We start from the raw sequence: 11,154 nt of genomic DNA on the forward strand, positions 1-11,154 counted from the left end.
CTCCTGCTGGGCCCGGCCTCTCCTTTCTCAACTTAGGGCGGCGGCGGGCCCGCGCCCGTGGCTCCCGGGCCATGGCGCTGAGGGAGCTCAAAGTGTGTCTGCTCGGGGTGAGTGGCGGTGGGTCTGGCCGGGAGGGCCACGGGAGGCTGGGCTGGCGGGGACCCCGGATCCCCCATGTCCCCTCATTCTTTCCCCCATCCCCCGTCCAAGACGTTGTCTGCCAGCCCCGTGGACCCTCCCTCCAGGTCAGGAGCTGTCCCGCCCACCTCTTGCACCCTCCAGAAGGTCCTGGAGGCCGGAGGGACCCTTCCCCTTCCCCTTCCCCTTCCCCTTCCCCTCCCTGGAGCCCGTGGACTCTTCCCGCCCCTTAAAGAGCAAACAGCCCCGCCTTGCCTCTCCATTGCATCTGGGTTAGGAGAGGCTTTTAAATAGTTTTCTCCCAACTTACCAAGGTATTAGTTGAGAGGGAGTTGGCCGAGTCTTCTCAAGCAAAACCCATAACAGGTCTTTAGGTTTTACAAGCAGCATTAGCCTACTTTGTCTCTTGAGGGTGTTTTTGAACTTGTGGGATACCCCTGCCTCTTCTCCAAAGAGTTACTTTGCCAAGTAACTCTTCCCGTGGAGAAAGGGGGTGTTCAAATCAGGAAGCCCCAAAGACTAGTTTGAAGCTTCAGCTTCCTGTCTTGTCAGGAAGGACAAGGTTGGCCATTTCAAAGCCTTCTTTCTGAAATTGATGCTGTCATTCCAGTTTCTGCCTTAAAAGATAGACAGGAACTCCATTAACTAATCTTTATTCCCCCAAAATAGGGTGGGGCTAGGATTCTTCAGGGATTACTCAGAGGTAACCCAGGAGTTCAAAGTTTACTAACATATGTTAGAAAGCAAGTGGACTTGTTACTTTTTACACGAAGCAGAAACTTTGGGTCTTTCAAAAGGTCCTAATCTGTCTTAAAAACTGCAAAAACCTCACTCTTTTAGCACATTTGGAATTTCCTAATTACTCCACTGAATTTTTATGACAATCGCTTTTGTGTTCCTCAGTTTATAAAATTTACACATCTAGGGTGATTTTTCTAAAATCCTGAACTTACGCCACAAAGTAGTTTTTGGTGTCTGCCAAAAGGTAAACTTTTTCTCAGTCACACGTCTCATTCTCTTTCAGGATACAGGTGTAGGTAAATCGAGTATTGTGTGGCGGTTTGTGGAAGACAGTTTTGATCCAAACATCAACCCAACAATAGGGTAAGAGATTTTTATTTGATACACATCTAAAGGTGCATTGAAAATCCTTCCAAATACGTAGTGTGTTACAGGTGTAGGCCCTGTACTTTATATTCATTGAATTCTGAGTCGCTGGTTCACATCATCTCTGGAAGACTTGAAGGAGTACAGTGAGGATCTGTGTATTTTAGGAAAATTATCTTCAGACTTGTTGGGAGTGAAAACTTAAAAATGCAAATATGAATTGGAGTTCTGCTAATTATTAGAATAGACACAGAAACTTCAATCTATAAATATCAGCAACAATTACACCTTGAAATAAGGCAGATGAAAATAGATCCTGGTGCTATTCTTTCAGGCATATCAAGTAAAAGACATTTAGATGCTTTTTGTCCTTCCTGAAAGTAGTAGGCTGAGATCTGAACGCTTACACATGCCTGTACTGGTAGTAATAAGAAATTAATAAATTCGTATTGAAATGGAAGGTTTTTTCAGTTCTCTGGTTCTATGGACAAGTAAAGTTGATTGTTCATATGTTTTTGACTCTATAAGAAAACTTTTCATTTTGCAATACTAATCCTTTGACTACATAAGAAGTTGTGTTTTATAGGCTTTAATACTATGTTAGCTTTATAAAACTAAATAGGTGCTATGCTGTAGTTTTATCATCAAACCCTCAAATGCCTTCCAGCATTTAAAGAAAAAATCAATGTTATCCATCGCTAGGATAATATTGGCCTTTGTGCTCTATGCAGATCATTCTTTGACTAATAGAGATATATTTTACAGCCCAGGAGAGAAACTGCCATAAGTTTGTACCCTGAGAAATTATGAGCTCCTGTTATCAGAGGTTATTTATTATTTATTTATTTATTATTTATTTATTTATTTTTTGAGACAGAGTTTCACTCTTTTTGCCCAGGCTGCAGTGCAGTGGCGCAATCTCGGCTCACTGCAACCTCCGCCTCCCGGGTTCAAGCAATTCTCCTGCCTCAGCCTGAGTAGCTGGAATTATGGGTGTCCACCACCGTGCCCAGCTAATTTTGTATTTCTAGTAGAGACAAGGTCTCACCATGTTGGCCATGCTGGTCTCAAACTCCTGACCTCAGGCGATCCGCCAACCTCAACCTCCCAAAGTTCTGGGGTTACAGGCATGAGCTGCCACGCCTGGCCTATGTGTTCAATATTTTTTATCTACTTTTTTTTTTTCACCCAGGCTGGAGTGCAGTGGCACAGTCATGGCTCACGGCAGCCTCAACCTCCTGGGCTCAAGCCATCCTCCAACCTCAGGTAGCTGAGATCACAGATGCACACTACCACACCTGGCTAATTTTTTGTACTTTTAGTAGAAAAGGAGTTGCACCATGTTACCCAGGCTGGTCTTGAACTCCTGGGCTCAAGTGATCCACCCACCTCAGTCTCCCAAAGTGCTGGAATTACAAGTATGAGCCACCGCACCCAGCCTATCTGCTTTTTTTTTTTTTTTTTTTTTTTGAGACGGAGTCACCCAGGCTGGAGTGCAGTGGGGGATCTTGGCTCACTGCAAGCTCCGCCTCCCAGGTTCACGCCATTGTCCTGCCTCAGCCTCCCAAGTAACGGGGACTACAGGCGCCCGCCACTACGCCCAGCTAATTTTTTTGTATTTTTAGTAGAGACAGGTTTTCATGTGTTAGCCGGGATGGTCTTGATCTCCTGACCTCGTGATCCGCCCGCTTCTGCCTCCCAAAGTGCTGGTGTTACAGGCGTGAGCCACCGCGCCCTGCTACCTCTCTGCTTTTTTAAACCCTGTGGGGTTTACACATTTGAAGGCATGGGGATGAAATTCACCAATAAGTTTCTGCAATTAAAATGCTTTTCCATATCCTTTAAGAAAGAGCTGGGTATGACACATGTAAAACGTGACCCCATCCATCTCAGGGCTTTCCTGTCCCTACCTGCATGGGAGAGTGAAGTGTTGTGAAGTGACAGCAAGTACTGCTGGTGATTCAGCGAGTGACACACTTCACACTGAGTCAGAGCTGAAAACTCAAAACCTACAAGACACCCAGACACCACCTTGGCTAGAAGTGCTCTCTCAAATAAGAGAGAAAAGTGAAGGGTGTAGCTTCATGCCTCTTGGTGAGGCCTGTGGCCCCTTCCTAAGTGTCCACTGTTCCCTTGTTTTGCCAGTGGCTCCCAATCTACCAGATGCCTGTGGCTGCTGAGCTGCCTCTAGTCCACTCTCCACACCAGGAGATTTGGCTCACATTTTTACAGGGAAAACAACATACAAGGCTTTCTTCTCATTTTCTTTTTTCTGCCTTTCTTTATTTCGTTTTTCTCAGCTTTAGAAGGTGGCTTCCTCCTTTGTGACCAACCCCAAACATACCCCTGAGCTCTGGATCCCCACCTCTTCATAAGTTACCCTGTTTCTTCCTCAGCCCTATCATCTTGTCATAGCCTGCACACAGGTTCCGAGTCCACCCCACTCCACCACAAGAGCACCCCTCAGACGGTGGAACTCCCGAAAGAAGTTACCACTTCCTCAGCTGCTGCTCACTCCTCAGCCCTCCGTCATCTCAGCGCCACCCACCATGCCACTAAAACCGTCTTCCCCTGGTGCCAGTTTCCATCTAATAGCCAAAGTCAAATGGCCTTTTCTTGGTAGTTTTCTTTATTCATAGAGTGCCTGCTGTATGCCAGGTGCTAGACTGGGTGCTGGTGCCTAGACCTGGGGTGGGCAAACTGGGGCCTTTTCGCCCACCTCCTGTTTTTGTAAATAGTTACTGAAACAGTCACACCCAATTATTTAATTATTGTCTTGCTGTTTTTGGGCTACAATGACCAACTTGATTAATTGCAACTAAGACTTGATGGCCCACAAACCCAAAAATATTTGCTGTCTGGTACTTTTCAGAGCAAGTTTGCTGACCCCTGATTTAGACAAAATGGGCTTCTGTCCTCGTAGACCTTACCTACAAGGAGGAGCTACATTATGACTAGTGTACAGGAAATGATTTATTCTTTTTCTTTTTTTTCTTTGAGACAGAGTCTCTCTCTATCGCCCAGGCTAGATTGTAGTGACACGATCTCGGCTCACTGCAACCTCTGCCTCCCATGTTCAAGCAATTCTCCTGCCTTAGCCTCCCATGTAGTTGGGATTATAGGTGCGCATTTGGGAATCCGCCCACCACAATGCCGAGCTAATTTTTGTATTTTTAGTAGAGACAGGGTTTTACCATGTTGACCAGACTGGTCTCAAACACCTGACCTCAGGTAATCTGCCTGCCTTAGCCTCCCAAAATGCCGGGATTACAGGTGTGAGCCACTGCGCCTGGCCAGAAATGATTTATTCAGCCTTTTTCTGTGTTACAAAGGAGAAACGTGCAGTACTCTGAAAATGTGACGGGGACCTGACCTGGGCCTGTGGGGATAACTGTTTCCTACAGTGATGAGTGGAGGTGTGAAGCACCTAGCAGCACTGGCATTTAAATACTGAAAGATGAATGGATTAGACTTTCAATTCTAAGTTTAAGAATAAAAGTTGGCTGGGTGCGGTGGCTCACACCTGTAATCCCAGCACTTTGGGAGGCCAAGACTGGAGGATCACATGAGGTCAGGAGGTCAGGAGTTCGAGACCAGCCTGGCCAACATAGTGAAACCCCGTGTCTGCTAAAAATGCAAAAATTAGCCAGACGTGATGGCGCATGCCTGTGATGCCAGCTACTTGGCAGGCTGAGGCAGGAGAATCACTTGAACCGAGGAATTAAGAGGTTGTAGTGAGCCGAGATCGCACCACTGCACTCCAGCCTGGGTGACAGAGCAAGACTCCATCTCAAAAAAAAAAAAAAAAAAAAAAAAAAAAAAAAAAAAGTTTTTGAAGAGTGGAAGTGAACTAGGTGGTGGTGGTGAGGGATGGTGGGTAGAAAAGAGCTGGAATGGGCATGAGGAACAGCAGGGACCGTGAGGCAGGAGGGCAAGGGAGGTTGGAAGAGGGGTCAAGAGGCTGGGGTGGCTGGAGGACCCACAGCAAGAACCAGGAGAGATAGTAGGGAGGTTGGTGAGCCAGCAGGGACCAGTCCACAGGGCCCTGGAGACCAGGGGAGGAGCCAAATCACTTACTGCAGGACACATCCCCACTTCTCAGATTGAAGCTCCTCTGTCTTCTCTAGTTCCCTTCCTGCTTCGTAATCGTGCTTCCTCACTGCAGTCTCCTGGTCTCTCGTACTGATTTGATAAATGCTGGTCTTCCCCAAGCTGTGTCCTGACTTCCCATGTTTCTCACCTCCCTCCGTCACCTCACCTTCACCTGTGTCATGTGACCTCCAACCCATGCCTCCAACTCATGATTTGGACCTAGTCTCCTACAGAACTCGGTCTTTGTTCCTCCTTCAGTCCTGCATACCTCACGTGGTATCTGTGTTCTTCCCTAAGAGCTCACCTGTGTCATATCATGTAGGAGAGCATGGGCCTTGAAGAACCATGCTCCCTAGACTTAGGGCCTTGACTGTGTGCGAGCAGGGAGAATATCCGCACAAGTGACAGAGCCACTCTTTCGGAGGTAGGGGGGTCATAGTCTTGCCTGCTTTATGGGGGTTTTAGGAGAATTCCGTGACTCCATACACAGAGTGGGCTTAGGAAGGGTGCAGTAAATGGTGGTGGTGTGTAGGGGTACTGTCAACATATGTCTCTTCACCCCACCCCCAGCCCAATCCCCAAACCCCATTCGTATCCATTTAAGAAAGGGCCCTCTGGGACCCCCTCCTGAAGGAGAGCTTGGGCCCTCCTTCCCATCCTCACATCTAAGCCCTCATCCTATCTTGCCAGGGCTATTCAGCTGATTTCAGAACCAGTTGCTCTGTGGCCTAGCTCTGCCACTTGGAGTCAGTTCTCCTCATTGTTGCTGTGTGAGCTTCATTGAAGACAAGGTTGATCCCCTCAGTCAAAACCATGGCAGAGGAACCCTTTCCTAGCCTGGGCCCAGCCTCATCTCTCCTGTGCTTTGTCCATGTTTTTGTTGCTCACTTCCTCCCCAGCACACACCAAGCAGCACCCGTCCCATGCCTGTGTTTTTGGCACATGCTGTTCTCTCTCAGGGCCCTTTCTTTTCCTTGTCTCCTTGGCAAATTCCTGATTGTCTGTGCAAACTCAGGTACATGTTAGTGGCCCTAAAAGTTGCAGACTCCAGGGTCAGCAAAGGCCAGGCAAGAATGTAAACAGGGGATGGACCGGGTAGAAAGGCTGGAAGGAGGCTCTCAGGCATGAACTGTCCAGACTCCCTGCCCTCCCTGCACCACATCCCCTCATTCATCTTCTTACCTCCAGGGACACTTTGCTTTGGTCTCCTTCAGCCTTGTCATCCCTTTGTATGTCTAGATCCCATGGTTCTGAGGTAGACTCCTGCCCATTTGCATTTTGTCTCTTCTTGCTTGATGTCATGTAACTCAGGTTGTAACCGTAGCAGAGATTTTCAAAGCTGAGGCTTTTTTTCAGACATATGCATGTCTCTGGTCCCTTTTCCAGCATTCCAGGAACCCCCTTCCTCCACACTACACATGCACTGCAAGAAGAAGAGGCCCCCATTAAAATCACCACCGTAGTGAGCCATTGGGTAGTGAGCCTATTGTGTTCCTCAAGTGTGCTGGAGTAGAAGAGTGGCTACCTGCACGTGGGTGAGTCCTACTGCAGCAGCACCAAATTCCCTCTCAAGCTCTAGAACTACAGATTCTGCTCACCATAGAGCCTGTGCCCACAGGTGGCCCATAGACACCTAGGGACTGTTCATGTATGTCCCTGAGCTCGTGAGCTCTCTCTCAGAGGCTTGAATCTCTGCTCCTCTTTCCATGGACCTTGGGGTAGAGGAAAGGACCAACTGTCCTCAGGTACTCAAGCCAGCAACCTCGGCATCCTTCTCAAATCCCTCCTAACTCGCCATCTTCTCCCTCCAGCCAGTGGTAAGTTCCTCACTCCTGTCCAAGCCACCTCCCAAATATCCCTCCCTCTCTATTGCTGTTATGTGACCTCTAAGGCTTCATCTTCCTTCGTGGAGGTGAGACATGGACTCTAGACTCTGATTAGATCGCAGCTCTGCTGCTTGCTGCCTAGTTAACCCTGGGCAGCTTATTTTATTTATTTATTTTTTGAGATGGAGTTTTGCTCTTGTTGCTCAGTCTGGAGGCAGCGGCGCAATCTTGGCTCACTGCAATCTCCGCCTACCAGGTTCAAGCAATTCTCCTGTCTCAGCCTCCGGAGTAGCAGGGATTATAGGCACCCACCACCACACCCAGCTAATTTTTGTATTTTTAGTAGAGATGGGGTTTCACCATGTTAGCCAGGCTAGTCTCAAACTCCTTACCTTAGGTGATCCACCAGCCTTGGCCTCCCAAAGTGCTGGGATTGCAGGCATGAGCCACCGTGCCTGGCCAACGCTGGGCAGTTTAATCTCTGATCTGTTTCTTCATGAGCAAGTAAGGATAATGATAGGACCAGCTCCATATTGTTAGGAGAATTCCAAGAGAAGTGCATTTAAAATGCTTAGGAGCCGGGCGTGGTGGCTCACGCCTGTAATCCCAGCACTTTGGGAGGCCGAGGCGGGTGGATCACAAGGTCAGGAGATCGAGACCACGGTGAAACCCCGTCTCTACTAAAAATACAAAAAATTAGCCGGGCGCGGTGGCGGGCGCCTGTAGTCCCAGCTACTCAGGAGGCTGAGGCAGGAGAATGGCGTGAACCCGGGAGGCGGAGCTTGCAGTGAGCCAAGATCGCGCCACTGCACTCCAGCCTGGGCGACAGAGCGAGACTCCGTCTCAAAAAAATAAAATAAAATAAAAGAAAAGAAAAGAAAAGAAAATGCTTAGGAAAGTACCATGGATACTGGAACTCGATAAATGATAGTTATTATTCTTTTTTAATTTTTTATTTCTGTTTTTTAGAGACAGGGTCTTGTTCTGTCACCCAGGCTGAGGGACACTTTGAGCTCACTGCAGCCTCAAACTCCTAAGCTCAAGTAATCTTCCTGGCTCAGCCTCCTGGGTAGCTAGGACAACAATAGCACGAGCGGTACGCACCACCATGCCTTGCTAATTCTTTTTATTTTTTATAGAGATGGGGTCTCTCTGCGTTGCCCAGGCTGGTCTTGAACTCTTCGCCTCAAGCAATCCTCCTGCCTTGGCCTCCCAAAGTGCTAGGATTAGGCATGAGCCACACCTTTTTGCCTATTCTTTTGTAAATGTTTAAATCTTTTGAAGATTTTAAAATTATTTGTATCAAAGCAACGTGTATATGGTTTTTAAAACCTGAAACAGTGTTACGAGGCTAAGTGTTGTATAACGGTGCTCTACTCTGAGCCATTCCCTGGAGGCTTACTGTTGCCTTCACATTTAGCTATTCTTTCTGATTTTTTGTCCAAATTCTTTCATAACATGCATGCACAGGTTGAGTATCCCATATACAAAATGCTCCAAAATCTAAAACTTTTTGAGCAACAATATGACACTCACAGGAAATGCCCATTGGAGTAATTTGGATTTTTGGATTTGAAATGGTGAACTGGTATAATGCAAATATTTCAGATTCTGAAAAATTCCCAAATCAGAAACACTTTTTTTTTTTTTTTTCCCTCCCCAAAATCGGAAACGCTTCTGGTCAGCGTTTCAGATAAGGGATACTCAGCCTATACTGGTAGTTTTTGATCCCTCTCTCCTCCCCGCCTCCTGTTTAAGGCAGTATCTACTGATTATTTTTCTTTGGAAGAAGGGAATTTTGCCTCCTCCTCCTCCCACCTCTTTCTGCACATTTGCCCTCCCTCCATCTTTCCATTAAAGTTCTCTCACTGGGAGTCAATGTGCCGTGGTGTTTAGCGCCAGCCTGTCTGCCTTCACCTTCCAGCTCTAGCACTTAGTTGTGTGGCATTGGACAAGTTATTTAACTTCTTTGTGCATACGTTTGCACATTTGGGAATCCTCCTTGGCATCTAATTTGTGGGGTTGTTGTGAAATTGAATTCAAACACATAAAAATTGCTTAGAATGGTGTATGCCATATGGAAAGCATTTGTTATTTCTTAGCAAATGACAAAATTAAATTTTAAAAGGTTATTTTTTAATAATCTCCCACTATGATTTTGAACTTTATATAAATGGAATTAGTATACACACACACATACATGTAGTGTGCTTCTAGGATGATTAGACTGACGTATGGGAAAAAAATGATTCTTGTCCCTTACCTCACAAAATAAACAAGAATAAGTAGAAACAGATCACAGACCAAAATTTAAGACTATAAAAGTTCTAGAACAACATTGGACATATAGGACACACAAAAAAACAAAGCCTAAAAAGAAGCTGGAGTTGATCAAAATTAAACACTTTTGTTGAATTCAGCATTTGTTGAATTAAATCACCTTGGCACCTATGAATTTATATATGTGTATGGGTGTATTTCTGGATTCCCTTTTCTGTCCCATTGGTCTATTTGTCTGTCCTTCTGCCAGTACAATATTGTGTTCATTGCTGTAGATGTATAGAAAGTCTTGGATTCAGATAGTATATGTCATCTAGTTCTATTCTTGTTTTTCATATCTGGATCCTCTGGGTCTTTTGCATTTCTGTATAAATTTTAGAATCACAGTGCCCAGTTCCTCAAAAGAGCCAGTTGAAATCTTGGTTGGGAACACATTGAATCTCTTGACTAATTTGGGAAGAATTGACATCGGATCAATATTCCATTTTTGATCCAGGAACATGATATATTCACTGTTAATGTAGGTCTTTTACCATTCTTTCAATCTTTTGCCATTCAATTTGATGGCTGTTTATAGGTTTTTTATAAGTGCCCATTATCAGGTTGAGGATGTTCCCTTTTATTCCTGAATTAATGAGATTTTTTTGTCATGAATTGTGTTGAATTTTATTAGATGGTATTTTACATGTTTTGAGCTGTTCATATTTTTTTTCTCTGTTAAAATGGTGCATTACAACCATTGAGAATTTAATACTGAAATGTTAAACCAATCTTGCACTCCTAAGATAAATTTCTCTTGGTCAATATACATTATTATTTTTTATATATTGCTGGATTTGATTTACTAAAATTTTGTTAAGGATTTTTATCTCCATGTGGTTTTCTCTTTCTCTAGTTTTGGTGTCAGGACCTCATCAAATGAGTTGAGGAATGTTCTTCTCTTCTGCTTTTTTGGAAGCATTTGTGCAGAATTCAAATCATGTCTTCCTTAAAGGTTTAGTAGAATTCACAAATGAAACCATCTGAGCAGGGACTTCTTTGTCTGAAAATATTTAACTACAGATTCAGTTCCTTCGGTCAATACTGTAAAGGCCTATTCAGGCAACTATTTCTTCTTGAGTAAGTTTTGGTAGTTTGTGTCCTTCAAGGAATTTGTTCACTGTATCTCTGTTTTTTTAATTTATTGGCATAAAGTTGTTTATAATATCCACTTCTTATCCTTTTAATACTTTGGGATCTGTAGCAATACCCCCCTTCCATTTTTGATAGTGCTAATTTGAGCCTTCTCACTTCTTTTCCTGAACTGTCCAGCTATAAGTTTATCAATTTTATTCATCTTCTCGAAGAACCAGTTTTTGTTATCTGAGCCTTTAGAACTGCAAATTTCCCTTTAAGTGCTGGTTTAGGTGAATTTCACAGATTTTGATATGTTGTGTTTTCATTTTCATTTAGTTGCATCTATCATTTCTCTTGTGACTCCTTTGAGCATTGGTGGCTTAGAAATATATTTTCTAATTTCCAATTATTTGAGTATTTTCCAGAAATTTTTAAATTATCGATTTCTAGTTTAAATCTATTGCGAGTACAGGCGTGGTGGATCACGCCTGTAATCCTAGCATTTTGGGAGGCCAAAGCGGGTGGATCGCTTGAGGTCAGGAGTTCAAGACCAGCCTGGCTGACGTGGTGAAATCCCGTCTCTTGCTAAAAAATA

At 44.8% G+C, this 11,154-nt stretch overlaps 1 protein-coding gene across 1 annotated transcript in view; it reads left to right on the forward strand.

Annotated features, from left to right (window-relative positions):
- The first annotated feature begins 6 nt into the window (after nucleotides 1-6).
- RAB22A (RAB22A, member RAS oncogene family) overlaps nucleotides 7-11,154 on the forward strand; it is a 53,259-nt gene continuing 42,111 nt past the window's right edge. Inside the window, exons 1-2 of the mRNA XM_011978173.1 lie at nucleotides 7-107; nucleotides 1,163-1,242. Coding sequence (XP_011833563.1) covers nucleotides 72-107; nucleotides 1,163-1,242 — 116 coding nt within the window. The 5' untranslated portion in view covers nucleotides 7-71. The remainder of the gene's footprint in view (nucleotides 108-1,162; nucleotides 1,243-11,154) is intronic.

This window comes from Mandrillus leucophaeus, unplaced genomic scaffold, assembly GCF_000951045.1.
Source record: "Mandrillus leucophaeus isolate KB7577 unplaced genomic scaffold, Mleu.le_1.0 Scaffold19, whole genome shotgun sequence".
Taxonomy (NCBI): domain Eukaryota; kingdom Metazoa; phylum Chordata; class Mammalia; order Primates; family Cercopithecidae; genus Mandrillus; species Mandrillus leucophaeus.